The sequence below is a fragment of the Salmo trutta genome, chromosome 9, assembly GCF_901001165.1.
Source record: "Salmo trutta chromosome 9, fSalTru1.1, whole genome shotgun sequence".
Taxonomy (NCBI): Eukaryota; Metazoa; Chordata; class Actinopteri; order Salmoniformes; family Salmonidae; genus Salmo; species Salmo trutta.
In genome coordinates, this window is record NC_042965.1 from 39,167,984 (window position 1) to 39,185,058 (window position 17,075).

At 42.2% G+C, this 17,075-nt stretch overlaps 2 protein-coding genes and 1 pseudogene across 6 annotated transcripts in view; all 3 read right to left on the reverse strand.

Moving 5' to 3' along the window:
- LOC115200524 (calcium/calmodulin-dependent protein kinase type II subunit beta-like) overlaps positions 1-878 on the reverse strand; it is a 111,971-nt gene extending 111,093 nt beyond the window's left edge. Inside the window, exon 1 of the mRNA XM_029763648.1 lies at positions 550-878. Within this exon, the coding sequence (XP_029619508.1) occupies positions 550-611 (62 nt within the window). The 5' untranslated portion in view covers positions 612-878. The remainder of the gene's footprint in view (positions 1-549) is intronic.
- A 452-nt stretch (positions 879-1,330) lies between these two features.
- LOC115199665 (tripartite motif-containing protein 35-like) lies at positions 1,331-4,328 on the reverse strand (annotated as a pseudogene).
- A 3,931-nt stretch (positions 4,329-8,259) lies between these two features.
- Positions 8,260-17,075, reverse strand: part of si:dkey-13n15.2 (protein transport protein Sec24C) — a 25,453-nt gene continuing 16,637 nt past the window's right edge. For 4 of the 5 annotated variants that reach the window (XM_029763652.1, XM_029763650.1, XM_029763653.1 and 1 more), the window contains 5 exons: positions 14,941-15,062; positions 13,728-13,907; positions 9,136-9,333; positions 8,847-8,936; positions 8,260-8,687 (listed from right to left, as the gene is read on the reverse strand). In XM_029763652.1, coding sequence (XP_029619512.1) covers positions 8,544-8,687; positions 8,847-8,936; positions 9,136-9,333; positions 13,728-13,907; positions 14,941-15,062 — 734 coding nt within the window. In that variant the 3' untranslated portion in view covers positions 8,260-8,543. Of the gene's footprint in view, positions 8,688-8,846; positions 8,937-9,135; positions 9,334-13,727; positions 13,908-14,016; positions 14,086-14,940; positions 15,063-17,075 lie in introns of those variants that run through there. The other variant, XM_029763654.1, reaches the window with a different exon arrangement.

Consider the following 17,075-nt stretch of genomic DNA (forward strand, 5'->3'; position numbering starts at 1 on the left):
CGGCAAACTGCCGCCCCGCTCTTCGACAGCTCAAAATGTCACTGTCTCCCGGGTCGCCTGCTGATAGCGGACCGGGAGAGAGAGAGGAGCGATTTGGAGAGCGGTGTAGCTCGCCAACCGACGCGCTATAGTGCCCAATGCCCAGTGCCTAGAGTATGGATACATTTTTGGATAGTTTTACTACTTTTTTAAAGAGCGCAGGGAACAATCATTTATTGTGAGTGTGAGAGAGATAGAGAGAGAGAGAAATGAGAGTGAGACATTTGAAATGTCTTTATTATTTTGGAACTTTTGTTAGTGTAATGTTTACTGTTCTTTTTTTATTGTTTATTTCACTTTGTTTATTATCTATTTCACTTGCTTTGGTAATGTAAGCATATGTTTACCATGCCAATAAAGCCTATTAAATTGAAATTGAAATTGAGAGAGAGTTGCGCTGCTGTTGAAAAAGACAACGGTAACAACACAGCTCCCTGACGCAAACTAACGACAACAGTCAGTCAGTCACACATTCCCATTCATGCAAATTACCACAATAAATAAGCTTACTTTCCCAGCTCTTCGTATAGCTGAAAATCGTCCGTGAATCGTGTACAGGTTGTCACAGCCATGTCTCCGTATCTCGTGCTTCTCTCACGGTTGCTCCTTCGCTTGATATGATCCTCCTGCGCGATATGTACTTTATCTCAAAATATGCGTGTTCTTTCTGAGCTGCGGCGATTCAAAGATAGACTTGTACGGCAGCGGATAGGTTTCGGTTTGATAAGGAATGCAGACAGGCGAGCGAGCGACCAAGTTGGCTTGCTTTACCACGTCTATCCCACTATCTATCTACTTACTGTACCCTATCGTTCCTCACCCAGTGCGCTTGACAGCAAATGGTGAAGCGCTCCAAAGACCAGTGACGAGAGCTGCTCAGCGCTGCCCTCGTTTGGGCGCTGCGATTACCTACCCGTGTGTACAGTACTTCCAAACATGGGCAGATGTAATAAGCTATTTGTGTTTGGTGGAAGGGGTATGATGTAGATTCAAATTATTTCAATGACAGATATAAAATGCAATGGCAATGCATTACAAACAATAGCCTACATTAAAATCAATCTGTATGTATTGTAATCGTCTGTAGGCCTAGGCCTATGTAATGTTAGAATAGGCCTACAGTCATGCAAGTATATTAAACAAATAATAATATAGAACATGTTTCAAGGTACATGGTTGTGGTATGGACTGCCCAATGCAACAGTTGCAGTAAATCATATTGAGCTGTCAAATAACTTCCTTTACACATGCTACAGGATGTGGTCTATATTGAAATAATTCTATAACAGCTTCATTCTGTTGTGACATTACCCCTCTGTCTGTAGTCCAGCTGTAATCTGATCCTCTGGGGTCTCCTCTTCAGAGTGAGGGTCTCATGTCCTGCCCAGTACTGACCACTACTCTGGTTCATAGCCCAGTATGCATACTCTGGGTTTTCAGATGCTTCCCCGTTCCTGTTGATCGACTCCTTAGCCACACCTGTATACCAGTGAGGGTGGTCCCCCACCTCCACCTCCCAGCTGAGCTTTCCTGAGCTGAACCCCTCAGAGCCCAGAACTGTGATGCAAATGGTGTTCCTCTCTGGGTTGTCAGGGAGCTGCTGCCTTTTGCCGAAATGTCTCACACTGGTCAGATCATCAGACAGAGAGAGCCAGCGGGAAGCAGTGTTGGGGTCCAGAATCACAGGAATGTATTTGACAATCCCCTGCATATTCTCCCAGACTCTGAACTGCAGGTTGCTCAGGTATTTGGCCACATCTATCAGTGCTCCTGAGACCAGCTGTGGATCCGGCAGTGTGTACTGGGCTCTGGAGAATGTCTTGGTGTGTTTGTAGCTCTTGAGAAATGGCACCTCTCGTTTCAGGAATTCTTGTTTCACAGCAGTGATGCTTTCTGTGAGAGAAGAGATATGGTCCTGAATGTTCTTCATCTCTCTGGCAATCGTCTTCTCCTTCTCCTCCTCCTCCCTCAGTGCTGCCAGTCTGGCCTCCTCTTCCTCTCTCAGGAACTGGTGAAGCTTCTTAAACTCACCTCTGATCTGTCTCTGTGGATAGCAGCTGCTTCTTGGAGTATTGCATTTCATTGTACGTCTTTTCAATGTTTTTACATTTGTCCCGCCTGTTCTGCAATGACTCTAAATCTGATTCTAGACATTCTAGACATGTCTTCCTCTGAAACAGTATCCCCCCTCCCGCTTCACACTCTACCCTGGACTCCCATCTCTCCCTCAATCTTTGTCAGGAAGCTTCTCCAATGAAAAGTGAATTACAGCGAATCTTGAATCAAGTGAATCTTCCTTAGATTTCCTCTTACAGACCAGACAGTTCTAGTACAGTGGCTTGCGAAAGTATTTACCCACTTGGCATTTTTCCTATTTTGTTGCCTTACAACCTGGAATTAAAATTGATTTTTTGGGGGGTTTGTATCATTTGATTTACACAACATGCCTACCACTTTGAAGATACAAAATATGTTTTATTGTGAAACAAACAATAAATAAGACAAAAAAACAGAACTTGAGCATGCATAACTATTCACCCCCCAAAGTCAATACTTTGTAGAGCCACCTTTTGCAGCAATGACAGCTGCAAGTCCCTTGGGGTATGTCTCTATAAGATTGACGCATCTAGACACTTGAATTTTTGGCCATTCTTCAAGGCAAAATTGCTCCAGCTCCTTCAAGTTGGATAGGTTCCGCTGGTGTACAGCAATCTTTAAGTCATACCACAGATTCTCAATTGGATTGAGGTCTGGGCTTTGACTAGGCCATTCCAAGACATTTAAATGTTTCCCCTTAAACCACGCGAGTGTTGCTTTAGCAGTATGCTTAGGGTCATTGTCCTGCTGGAAGGTGAAGCTCCGTCCCAGTCTCAAATCTCTGGAAGACTAAAACAGGTTTCCCTCAAGAATTGCCATGCCTTTAGCTCCTTCCATCATTCCTTCAATTCTGACCAGTTTTCCAGTCCCTGCCGATGAAAAACCTCCCCACAGCATGGGATGGTGTTCTCGGGGTGATGAAAGGTGTTGGGTTTGCGCCAGACATAGCATTTTTCTTGACAGCCAAATAGCTCAATTTTAGTCTCATCTGACCAGAATACCTTCTTCTATATGTTTGGGGAGTCTTCCACATGCCTTTTGGCAAACACAAAACGTGTTTGCTTATTTTTTCTTTAAGCAATGGCTTTTTTCTGGCCACTCTTCCGTAAAGCCCAGCTCTGTGGAGTGTACAGCTTAAAGTGGTCCTACGGATAGATACTCCAATCTTCGCTGTGGAGCTTTGCAGCTCCTTCAGGATTATCTTTGGTCTCTATGTTGCCTCTCTGATTAATGCCCCCCTTGCCTGGTCCATGAGTTTTGGTGGGCTTCATAGTAAAGGGGGTGAATACATAAGCATGCATCACTTTTTCATTAGAAATTTGTTCGAATTTTTTGAATCAAGTAATTTTTTTCATTTTACCAATTTGGACTATTTTGTCTATGTCCATTACGTGAAATCCAAATAAAATCCATTTAAATTACAGGTTGTAATGCAACAAAATAGGAAAAATTCCAAGGAGGATGAATACTTTTGCAAGGCACTGTATTAGTTCTGATCCCAGAATGTCTCCAGACAGCTGGAACAGTAGCTGTGATGGCAGCCCTGAGAAACAGGCTCTCTGAAACAGGCTCTCTGAAACAGGCTCTCTGAAACAGGCTCTCTGAAACAGGCTCTCTGAAACAGGCTCTCTGAAACAGGCTCTCTGAAACAGGCTCTCTGAAATAGGCTCTCTGAAACAGGCTCTCTGAAACAGGCTCTCTGAAATAGGCTCTCTGAAACAGGCTCTCTGAAACAGGCTCTCTGAAACAGGCTCTCTGAAACAGGCTCTCTGAAACAGGCTCTCTGAAATAGGCTCTCTGAAATAGGCTCTCTGAAACAGGCTCTCTGAAATAGGCTCTCTGAAACAGGCTCTCTGAAAGTCTCTGAACAAATATGACAGCACAGAAAACAATCCAGGAGAGATCATTTATCTGCCTTTTTTCTGTCACGATACTGCTAGTATCCTACTGTCCTTCACTTTGCAAATGGCACCTCTGTTCTGTTCAGCACACTTGATGGTCTACAGACATGCTGTGATAAATGATTAACTAAGAAATAAAACAGTGAAACATCAGTTTGAGGACACTTCTCAATTTTAAATATATTGATCTTTCAACAAACCTGAAAACAGTCTTAACTTGGGAATCCATAACTGAATATCATACTGTTAGTTTCTCTTTACTGATTCAGTGATATCCAGTGTGTACTCCATACTACCTGTCTGTACTATAAGTCAATAACTCTTCAGTCAGTACCTAATTCCACATAATTGCTTCCAATTAGCCTTGTTAGTTAGATCAATGACTCATTGTGAAGTTGCTGCTTCTCTCTCTTTCACTGTTTCCAAATGGCACCCTATTCCCTAAGTAGTACACTATGGACAAGGGCCCATAAGACTCTGGTCAGAAGTAGTGCACTATAATGGGATAAGTGTGATATTTGGTACGCACCTTTTCTTTCCTTTGTTTCCAAACCAGTAGATTACTACTGTACCATCATGGGCCCTGGGGGGTCGGCACAGACAGTTGACATGAACACAGCCAATGACCTTTTAGAAATTGACATCATTATCATTGTTCTAATGTTCTTATTAGGTAATGCTTCAGCTCGATATTACAAATGTTGTGAAGCTAAATCTGTCTGTCTCGCTTCACTGTGGACATTTACGTCAGAGACAATTAATTAGCTGAATGCTCACTTGTTCTGAAGTCACTTGTTCTGATGTGCTTTTAAAACCTTGTGTAGGTCTATTGCCTATCACAGGAAAACTAAATAAAGCAATGTAACCCTTTCCTGCAGTCAATGGCCTTCTTTGGCCTCATGGGTTTAATGTTATTATTGTCTTTCATAATTCCATAATTAATAAAGATTATTTTTAAAACAATGGACGAAAATACGGTGTTTCTACAGTATGCCAAGCATTTTGTTATATTTCAGTATTCTGTGATTTATACTAAACCAAAATATAAATGCAACATGCAACAATTTCAAAGATTTTACTGAGTTACAGTTCATATAAGGAAATCAATCAATTGAAATCAATTCATTAGGCCCTAATCTATGTCTTTCACATGACTAGGAATACAAATACAGTGCCTTTGGAAAGTATTCAGACCCCTTGACTTTTTCCATATTTTGTTACGTTTCAGCCGTATTCTAAAATGTATTAAATAGTTATTTTTTCCCTCATCTATCTACGCACAATATCACATAATGACCCAGCAAAAACTAGTCGTTTTTTATTTTACAGAAGTATTCAGACCATTTACTCAATACTTTGTTGAAGCACCTTTAGCAGTGATTACAGCCTCAATTCTTCTTGGATATGATGCTACAAACTTGGCACACCTGTATTTGGGGAGTTTCTCCCATTCTTCTCTGCAGATCCTCAAGCTCTGTCAGGTTGGATGGGGAGCGTCGCTGTACAGCTATTTTCCGGTCTCTCCAGTGATGTTTAATTGGGTTCAAGTCCTGGCTCTGGCTGGGGCACTCAAGGACATTCAGAAACTTGTCCCAAAGCCACTCCTGCATTGTTTTGGCTGTGTGCTTAGTGTCATTGTCCTGTTGGGGTATTGTGTGTAGATTGATGAGGAACATTTTTAATTTAATCAATTTTAGAATAAGGCTGTAACGTAAAAAAAATGTGGGAAAAAAGGAGTCTGAATACTTTCCGAATGCACTGTGTGCATCTGTTGGTCACAGATACATTACAAAAAAGTAGAGGCGTGGGTCAGAAAACCAGTCAGTATCTGGTGTGACCACCATTTGCCTCATGCAGCGTGACACATCAGGCTGTTGATCAGGCTGTTGATTGTGGCCTGTGGAATGTTGTCCCACTGCTCTTGAATGGCTGTGTGAAGTTGCTGGATATTGAAAGGAACTGGAACACTCTGTTGTACACGGCGATCCAGAGCATCCCAAACATGCTCAATGGTTGACAGGTCTGGTGAGTATGAAGGCCATGGAAGATCTGGGACATGTTCAGCTTCCAGGAATTGTGTTCAGATCCTTGCGACATGGGGCTGTGCATTATCGTGCTGAAACATGAGGTGAGGCCGGCGGATGAATGGCAGGAGAATGGGCCTCAGGATCTCATCATGGTATCTCTGTGCATTCAAATTGACATCGATAAAATGCAATTGTGTTCTTTGTCCATAGCTTATGCCTGCCCATACCATAACCCCACCGGCACCATGTGGCACTCTGTTCAAAACGTTGACATCAGCAAATCGCTCACCCACGACACCATATACATGGCCTGCGGTTGTGAGGCCGGTTGGACTTAATGCCAAATTCTCTAAAACGACGTTGGAGGTGGCTTATGGTAGAGAAATGAAAATTCAATTCTCTGGCAACAGCTTTGGTGAACATTCCTGCAGTCAGCATGCCAATTGCACACTCCCTCAAAACTTGAGACATCTGTGGCATTGTGTTGTGTGACAAAACTGCACATTTTAGAGTGGCTTTTTATTGTCCCCAGCACAAGGTGCACCTGTGTAATGATCATGCTGTTTAATCAGCTTCTTGATATGCTACACCTGTCAGGTGGATGGATTATCTTGGCAAAAGAGAAATGCTCACTAGCATGGATGTAAACAAATTTGTGCACAACATTTGAGAGACATAAGCTTTTTGTACGTATGGGCAATTTTTGGGATCTTTTATTTCAGCTCATGAAACATGGGACCAACACTTTACATGTTGCACTTATATTTTTGTTCAGTGTACAGTACCAGTCAAAAGTTTAGACACACCTACTCATTAAAGGGTTTTTCTTTATTTTTACTATTTTCTACAGTTTTGAATATTGGTGAAGACATCAAAACTATGAAATGAAGTGTAATACTGGAATGCAAACTTAAAATTGAATACAACTCTATATCTGACATGGTACAGGTGTCTTCTTGTTTTAATCCCATAATCCAAGTGTGTGAGGTGTATACACTTCTTCCCTGTGGCTCAGTTGGTAGAGCATGGTGTTTGCAACGTCAGCATGGTGTTTGCAACGCCAGGGTTGTGGGTTCGATTCCCACGGGGGGCCAGTACAAAAAAAAATGCATGAAATGAAATGTATGCATTCACTACTGTAAATTGCTCTGGATAAGAGCGTCTGCTAAATGACTAAAATGTAAAAGTAAATGTATACTGTGTAACACTACCAAGAAACACTCTGTGTGACCCTGATTTAGGTTACTAAATTTAATTACATTTTATATGACTCTGTGCATAAAAGTCATGTTTATTTCAGCAATTTGTTAGTACAGTAGAGGGTTGTACATATGCATACATTCACACACACACACAACACGGAGGGATTAGAGTGTTATCATGGAATAAATGAACATATCAAGTACACCCTTCTGTCTTCATCCAGATGAGAGATGCTGACAGTCAGCTACACTACTAACAGTCAGAGAAAATAACAATAGTCAACAGTTTATATATACACACACACACACACACACACACACACACACACACACACACACACAGCTTTAACGTAAACACAGCTTTAACGTAAACACAGCTTTAACGTAAACACGTCAAACATATCTCAAGGCAATCAGATTGTTAAACAGCCATCACTAACACAGAGAGGCTGCTGCCTACATACAGACTTGAAATCATTGGCCACTTTAATAAATGGATCACTAGTCACTTTAATAATGCCACTTTAATCATGTTTACATATCTTGAATTACTCATCTCACATGTATATAATGTATACTGTATCCTTCACTATCTATTCTTTACTGTCTACTGCATCTTAGCCGCTCTGTCACTGCTCATCCATATATGTTATATTTATTATTATATATTATATATTCTCATCCCATTCCTTTACTAGATTGTGTGTATTAGGTTTTGTTGTGGAATTTGTTAGATATTAGGTTTTGTTGTGGAATTGTTAGATATTACCTGTTAGATATTGCTGCACTGTCGGATCTAGAAGCATAAGCATTTCACTACACTCGCAATAACATCTGCTAACCATGTGTATGTGACCAATAACATCTGCTAACCGTGTGTATGTGACCAATAACATCTGCTAACCGTGTGTATGTGACCAATAACATCTGCTAACCGTGTGTATGTGACCAATAACATCTGCTAACCGTGTGTATGTGACCAATAACATGATATTTGATTTGAAAAGTTATTAATACAACAGTCAAACAAATAAGACATGACCATTTGCTGATGTCCTCCAGTACAACAACCAGTTGCTGTACATCAAATAAGAATACGATCATTCAGATGTTGTTGAGGTGATCTGAACAAACCCCTGGCCATCCTGCTGAAAACACCAGGGTCATGTTCATTAGGTCCCAAACAGAAGAAAAGCTGAGTGAAACATGGGAGGGATAAGCTGGACTTGTCCAATAAGAAACCAACGTATGCGTTTCCAGTTCAAAACATTTTACAACTAACGAACCAGCAGTTGTATAGAGTTGACATGGAGGTGGTACAGGAAGTCAGCGTAGCTCGCTCCCCCGTTGGGACTCTTATCTTCTACCAGGAGGCGCTGTAGAGCCTCCTCACAGCTGTCCCCCTGCTTCACCACACGCAGCTGGGGAGAGAGGGAGGGGAGCAGGGAGAGAGAGACAGAGAGACACACACAGTCAGTCATATCTAAGATATTAGTCAGGGGTTATTTTGTCATAACTACTTAACTTCCTCTCTCGAATGTTCATGCCAACCCCAAGAAGGAAGTTTTCCAGAGTCTCACCTTGCGAGTATAGTGTGTCTTTGAGTTCAGGGTGTTGATGAGTGACCTCACAGTAACAGACAGAGGGTTGTCCAGCACAGGCAGCTTCGTCTGCACAGACACACACAGATACACATATTATAAATACTGTAGATATCGACTTTAAATCAGCAGTGGTCCTTTCACCGCTTTCCACTAATAATTTACGATCTATTCCACTTCCATGCCCTCATCCTTCACATTCCCTCACTGTCTCCCCTCTCACCTTCTCCCTCACCCATCCTCCCTTCTTCCCCCCTCCCTCTCTCACCTCTCCAGAGGGTAGCGTGGACAGACAGGTGATGTTGAAGAGTTGGACCAGGGCGGTGTTGGCGACGTTGTGGCCCACCCAGAGTAGCAGAACCAGGGGTCCGTGGACCAGGTAGAGACCTCCATGGTCCAGGCTAGCAGCAGTGCAGCGAACAGCCTCCCCTAGGCTGAGAGGACTGGAGGTATCGCCACCTACTGGCTGGAGGTGGAAGAGACATAGTGGAATCAGTGTGAGAGAGGGAGGGAGAGAGCTGTGACAGAGAAACTGATGTGGCTATGTATTTCTATCTCAATTATTGTGATGTCGTCACCATCACCATCCACCACCCCCACTACCATCACCCCCACCACCATCACCATCCACCACCCCCACCATCACCCCCACCACCATCCACCACCATCACCCCCACCATCACCCCCACCACCATCCACCACCCCCACCATCACTACCATCCACCACCCCCACCACCATCACCACCCCCACCATCACTACCATCACTACCACTACCATCACCATCCACCACCCCCACCATCACTACCATCACCCCCACTACCATCACCATCCACCACCACCATCACCACCCCCACCATCACTACCATCACCCCATCACCCCCACCACCATCACCATCCACCACCCCCACCCCCACCATCACTACCATCACCATCCACCACCACCATCACCCCCACCATCACTACCATCACCATCCACCACCATCACTACTGTCATGACGTTGGCCTGTGGGTAAGGTTTATGACCCCCCATAAATACCTTTCTCCCTTCCCCTCTCTCTCTGACCCTACTGAAAGACTGTTGAATATCCTTTGTTAAATATAGAGAGTCCGGGAACATCAAGCAAGTGGGGGGAAAGGAACCATATTTCGGTAATAGAACCAGTTGGAAATATGCGTTGGAACTTAATGAATATGGATGTCAGTTCGGTTGTCATCTGAGACATTATGACTGATGACAGCACGACATAAACTGTACCTGGGAAAGTCTACATATTCTAGTTATCAGATTCACATGGAATTGTTGTGCAATTTAAATGTTTGATATTGAAACTGTTTGTTAGAAGATTAAATGTAATTTTAGCTTCCAAATGAGAGAATTGGGTTTTCATAAGGAAAGTGCCCTGCTTAATCAGTGGCCCGTCCCTGTGAAGAGACAGGGGTTATAAACGATGAAACACACCCTTCTCCCTCTCCACTATATAAGCCTTTGACGAAAAGATAACCACGAGTTCCGGTACGTGAGGTCTGCAGCCTCTGCATTAAAAGGACACACGTCAAGTACAGAACTAAGCCAACCTCGGCGTGAGCTTTGGTTGCGAATGGTATGAACTTTGAACTTATTCACTACAGAAGTGATACTTCCTAGCCGTTGAGTTAGCAGCGGCCGCTGTAGACGTGGGCTAGGAAAGGACGGACGACGGATCCAGTCTAACACACGACGAAGATACTACAAGTATCCATTTTACCACCAGTGGCATTCTTCCGAGGACAGGAAGATCTCTGTTGGCCAACCCGGCCAGCATCTACGACCAACCTACCGGAGCGCAGCTCAGAGTAAATATTTATTGCATTTTCCTTTTCCAAATGGGCGGTGATTTAGAATGCATACGATAATGTATTTACGATAGCATAGCTGCAGTTTCTGTGTTCCTCAGTCTTCCCGCTCTTTCATTCAAGCCCAACCCCCTTTCTTTGTCTAACAAGCCGCCATGCCGGTTTAGCCCACTAGGGCACATTCTTCTATCATTTCCTTGTAACCATATCTGTTTGTTTTGCATTTCTGTGAATTATTTAGTTAGTAAATAAATAATTAAACCCAATTTTGTATTGCTGATTCAACTTGTTAGCCAGGGTTCGTGCAGATAACCAACAATTTACAACGTTTGGAATGAGACTGGTGTGAGGTAAACTAACATATCATTAATCAGAGGACTCATGGATCAGATATTATAATATCTGAAAGTTATATTAGGAAAATTATAACTTTGTAATCTGAATATTTTACTTGGTGCCCCGACCTCCTAGTTAATTACAGTTACACGATTAATCAGTTTAATAATAACAATTACAGAGAGTTATTTGATAAACATGTCTTCAGTTTAATGATGCCAAATACACGACATATTGGAGCCCCCATGCGAGGAATCTAAAATAGGATGACGCTTTCATTTTGATTCAGCCTATATAAAATTGAAAAGCAGATTACATAATATACCAAGTTTATTATATACATTATGGGAGTTGGAGACAGGAATTATTGGTGGTGTGTGCTGGAGATTCCCTGCCTCCGTGTTGTTCTCTGACGTAGTCAGTGGGTAGCGTAAACGAATACACTTCTGTGTGAGGGCTGATAAAGCTATCTGTGAAATAGAGTGTTTGCCCAAACGCAGGGCTATTTCTGCCTCGCGCGTTTCAGACGCGTGTAGGCTCGGTCATTATTAATTTCTGGAGCGAGGACAAAGAACCAGCCGATTGAAATTTAGTAGAGATTAGCTTGACCAGCGATAAGTATCTCTCTGTCTCTCTCATGTTTCCACGCGAGTAGACCACGGCGCATTTCGTTGTTTGCAGCGAGTTCCGGTTAAAACATCGTCAAATATCGCCGAAAAGGGTTTGAACATAATACGTTATGAGTAAAACCTTTCCCTTGCCAAGGTAATCCTATGTTATGCCTGAAAAATGCAAAAAGTACCATTAGCTTGCTCGAGATGCTAAGCTAACAAAAGGGAAAACAGCCATTTTGTTTTGTGCCACAGTGTAAGTCCTCCGCCTTGCCGAACGAAAGTCCCGCCCTGGGTACTTCCGTTTGATTTCAGTGTGTGCCAGCAGGGACCTCTGAAGAGTCACCAGTACTTTCCTTCAAGAATAATTAGTCAGGTGACACTCAAGTCGTTACTCATGATATCCAGACAGATATCGATGTCTTATTCAATTGAACTAAGAAGTGAAATTGCCAGATTTACATTCTCAAGTGGATCTTTTAAATAATATCCAAATTGATGAGTTTTCTAAATGAGACATTGTAAACTTTTTCCATGTTAACCTAGATGAATAAAACCTCACAGGTTAATTAAAGTTTAAATCCCAAATAGCCTTTTCAGGTTTGATGTATCATTAAAATTGATCAATCAGTAATCCATTACTGACAGAAGTCCCGCCCCAGCGGGAATTCCATGTGGCTTCGGCCCAAGGGAGAAGTGTACCATAGTGGGGAGTGTTCCCAACATTTGATCTACTGTTTAAACTTATGATATCCAATCAATGGAGATTGTATGGATTATCGTCTCATTGAATTTAATACGTTAAATTGTTGAACATACCTTAAGGTTCTTCCAATCAAATGAGACACTATTAAACTTCTCATATTAACCTGGATGAAGCAACCTCTAAGGTTAATTCAAGTTTAATACCCAGATAGCCTACCCAGGTAGGATTAATCATTGGCATTGATTAATTCATTCAATTTGCTTTTGCAAATTCATTCACGTCCAACTTCCACATTACTGGTACAATACTGATGGTTCGTCAACATCTATAAATAGATTAAACTTGTCTTTGCAGCTTCCAATGAATTCCAAACCCAAACATTGAAAAAAATAGGAAAATTTTTCCTGTAAATGTTTCTAATAATGTGCAAGCTACCAAAGGTGGTCACCACTCCTCCGCTAATTAGTGAACCTCCACCCATAAAAGGATTGATCTCTGACCTCAGCAGCGATACCAACCCTAATTATGCCATTAGCGAAAAAACAGCCGAAATTGCGAACGCTCTCCAAAATCAACCATCAAACACAGGCTTTGTGACGGTTCTCTCCACTTTAGCACTTATGTATCGCCATCAAAGGTTGGCATCGGGCCAATACCACAGTGCACAGCTGAAGCACGTGCACGACATGGCTAACATGAGGGCACAGGTGGAGAGAACTGAGCAACTATTGACAAAAGCAGGAAATGAAAACATTCTGCTAGTCGAGAAACTGCGCTTGAAATCGGAACAATTAAAAGTAATTGCAAATACTTATGACGATGAACGAGCACAAACTCTCCAACAAAATCGTCATCTGCAGGAACAACCCGATTTAGCCAAAACTAAATGCGATGCAAACTAGATAAATCTGTCGAGTTATCTACAAACAGGAGCGCGCAATTTCATAACATGCAGGCAGTTTTGTTGAACGTTACTCAAGGTAACAATGTTCTACTCCAAATTCTGCAGACTAAAGACGATCAGTTGATGAACACAGTGACTACATACGTACATATCATTAATCAGAGGACTCATGGATCAGATATTGTAATATCTGAAAGTTATATTAGGAAAATTATAACTTTGTAATCTGAATATTTTCCTTGGTGCCACGACCTCCTAGTTAATTACAGTTACATGATTAAGCAGGTTAATCACGTAATAATAATTAAAGAGAGTTATTTGATAAACATGTCTTCAGTTTAATGATGCCAAAGACATGGCACTACCATCACCCCCACCCCCACCACCACCCCCACCACCCCCATCACCGCCCCCAACCCCCCCACCATCACTACCCCCCACCCTCAGCCCCAACACCCCCATCCCTTACCAGTGGTAGCAGCAGAGGGTAGAAGTGTCCTGCTGTGGTCTTGGTATCCATGGAGACCACTTGACAGCGGAGCTGCAGGCGTTGGTGTACTGAGCTGCGGAGGCCAGGTAGCAGAACTTCACTCTTCCTCAGGCTGTTGAGGTAGACTGGCAGGGTCTTCAGGTACTGGGGGAGGACCAGCTATAGTAAGATACACACAGAGATGCACACAGTCAACTCAGGCTGTTGAGGTAGACTGGCAGGCTCTTCAGGTACTGGGGGAGGACCAGCTATAGTAAGATACACACAGAGATGCACACAGTCAACTCAGGCTGTTGAGGTAGACTGGCAGGCTCTTCAGGTACTGGGGGAGGACCAGCTATAGTAAGATACACACAGAGATGCACACAGTCAACTCAGGCTGTTGAGGTAGACTGGCAGGGTCTTCAGGTACTGGGGAAGGACCAGCTATAGACCTGTGACCCCATTTTGATAGCAAAACATTTTTGCGAACCCACTAAGTGAAAAAAGGTTTAAAGTGACTGAAATACATCAGAAAGGTATTGGAAGGTTGGTTCAGAAGATCATCAAGCAATCATGTTCTAGGATCTTCTGTGTAGAAAATATAACAATCATGTTCTAGGATCTTCTGTGTAGAAAATATAACAATCATGTTCTAGGATCTTCTGTGTAGAAAATATAACAATCATGTTCTAGGATCTTCTGTGTAGAAAATATAACAATCATGTTCTAGGATCTTCTGTGTAGAAAATATAACAATGATTGATGATGTTCTTTTTCCCCCAGCCTGATTTAGCACCTGGTCTTGTCCACTGTTCTACTGAGGCTTGTGGGCATGGTGGAGGGAAACAGTACAAACATACGTGTTCCAGAGAGTCCTATCTTTCAGCGATGAGGTCACAATATTTTGTAGCTTGAACCATTCAAAAGATAGAGCCACATTATTAGGAAGAAGAGAAACCTCTCTGTTCATTACAACTGTATCTAGTGGCTACAGGAGGTTACTGACGTAACCCCGGTGCTGTGAACAACACGCAACATTTTCTCTCAAGACCCCATATGGGGTCACGACCCCTAGTTTTGAAAACCCTGGGTACTAGGGAAGGACCAGCTAAAAGAGAGACATACAGAGAGAAAATCACCTAACAACCACATGAACTCTTGACAGGGAGAAAAGTGCTATTCAAATTCATGATGTCCAATGTCCACTCACCTGTCCCGGGGACACAGAGGACGAGCTGCAGTGTTTCCTATAGCAGGCCAAAGACTCTGTCACCTCTGTCTGCAGTTCCTCTCTCAGCTCCTGTAGAGGGCGCTCCAACACGGCACAGTACACTGGAGGGGAGAGAGAGAGAGAGAGAGAGAGAGAGAGAGAGAGAGAGGTGAGAGAAAAAATATTATTTTGATAATCTATACAAAAACATCCCACAAAAAGACTTACAACAGAACCAATTAGAAATTAAAGAAAAATTTAACATCCTTGAATCAGTCATTAAAAACAACCAAAATCCATTAGATTACCCAATAACCCAACAACAACTAAATGAAAAGCTCAAATCTATTAAATCAAAGAAGGCTTGTGGTCCAGACAACATCAGAAATTAAATGCTGAAAAACAGCACACCTGAGTTGCAAAATGCTGTGCTTAAATTGTTCAACATGGTTTTAACTTCTGGCTGCTTCCCTGATGTCTGGAACCAGGGGCTCATCTCCCCTATCCACAAAAGTGGAGACAAATCAGACCCCAATAATTACAGGGGAATTTGCGTAAACAGTAACTTGGGAAAGGTTTTCTGTAGCATTTTGAATTCAAGAATTCAAACCTTTCTTCAAGAAAACAATGTAATAAGTAAATGTCAAATTGGCTTTCTCCCTAACCATCGCACTACTGACCATATATACACCTTACACACACTAATTAATAAACACATCCACCAAAAAAAAAGAGGGAAAAATCTTTGCTTGCTTTATTGACTTTAAAAAAGCATTTGATTCTATTTGGCATGAAGGGCTATTCTACAAAATTCTCCAAAGTGGGCTTGGTGGTAAGGTGTATGACTTAATAAAATGTATGTACACAGAAAATAAATGTGCAATAAAAATCAAAAACCAAAGAACAGAATTATTTTCACAATGTCGAGTTGTGAGACAAGGCTGCAGTTTGAGTCCAAACCTTTTCAACATTTATATCAATGAATTAGCAGACATGTTGGACCATTCTCCAGCACCAGGACTCACACTATTTGACACAGAGGTGAAATACCTGCTATATGCTGATGACTTGGTAATTCTATCACCAACCAAAGAAGGTCTTCAACAGAACATTAATATTCTAGAGCAATATTGCCATAATTGGGCCCTGGCAGTAAATTTCCCAAAAACTAAAATCATGATTTTCCAAAAGAAAACCAGATGTCAGAAACACAAATATAAATTCACCCTGAACAACACCATCATTGAACACACTAAAAATTACACCTACCTTGGTCTGACCATATCTGCATTGGGAAACTTTAATATGGCAGTGAATGCACTCAAAGAAAAAGCCCGCAGAGCATTGTATGCAATAAAAATGAAATTATTCAAAATCAACATCCCAATTAGAATTTGGACCAAAATATTTGACAGTGTAATCCTACCAATAGCTCTTTACGGAAGTGAGGTTTGGGGGCCACTCAACAAACTGGACTTTAAAATGTGGGACAAACATCCAATTGAAGCCCTACATGCAGAATTCTGTCGGAAAATCCTACAAGTCCAGAGAAATACACCAACTAATGCATGTAGGGCAGAATTGGGCTGCTTTCCAGTAATAATGAAAATACAGAAAAGATCATTAAAATTTTGGCTACATCTAAATTCAAGTCCAAATTCAAGTCTGCAATTTAAAGCACTTCAAACCCAAGAGCTGAGCCCAGAAACAAGCCCTCTCAGTCAGCTGGTGTTGGACCTTACCAACCAAGCTGACACCAGCACTGCTTCAAATGAAAGAATTCCAATAAACAAAATCATGAACCAATCAAAGGACTCATATTTACAACATTGGAAAAACGAAACACAATCCCAAAGCCGACTACATTGCTATCTGACCCTAAACAGAGAATATGAATTGGCTGATTATCTCTACTCTGTCAGAGATACGAAGCAGAGACAGATCCTTACCAAGTACAGGCTGAGTGACCACCTGGCAGAGACAGATCCTTACCAAGTACAGGCTGAGTGACCACCTGGCAGAGACAGATCCTTACCAAGTACAGGCTGAGTGACCACCTGGCAGAGACAGATCCTTACCAAGTATAGGCTGAGTGACCACCTGGCAGAGACAGATCCTTACCAAGTACAGGCTGA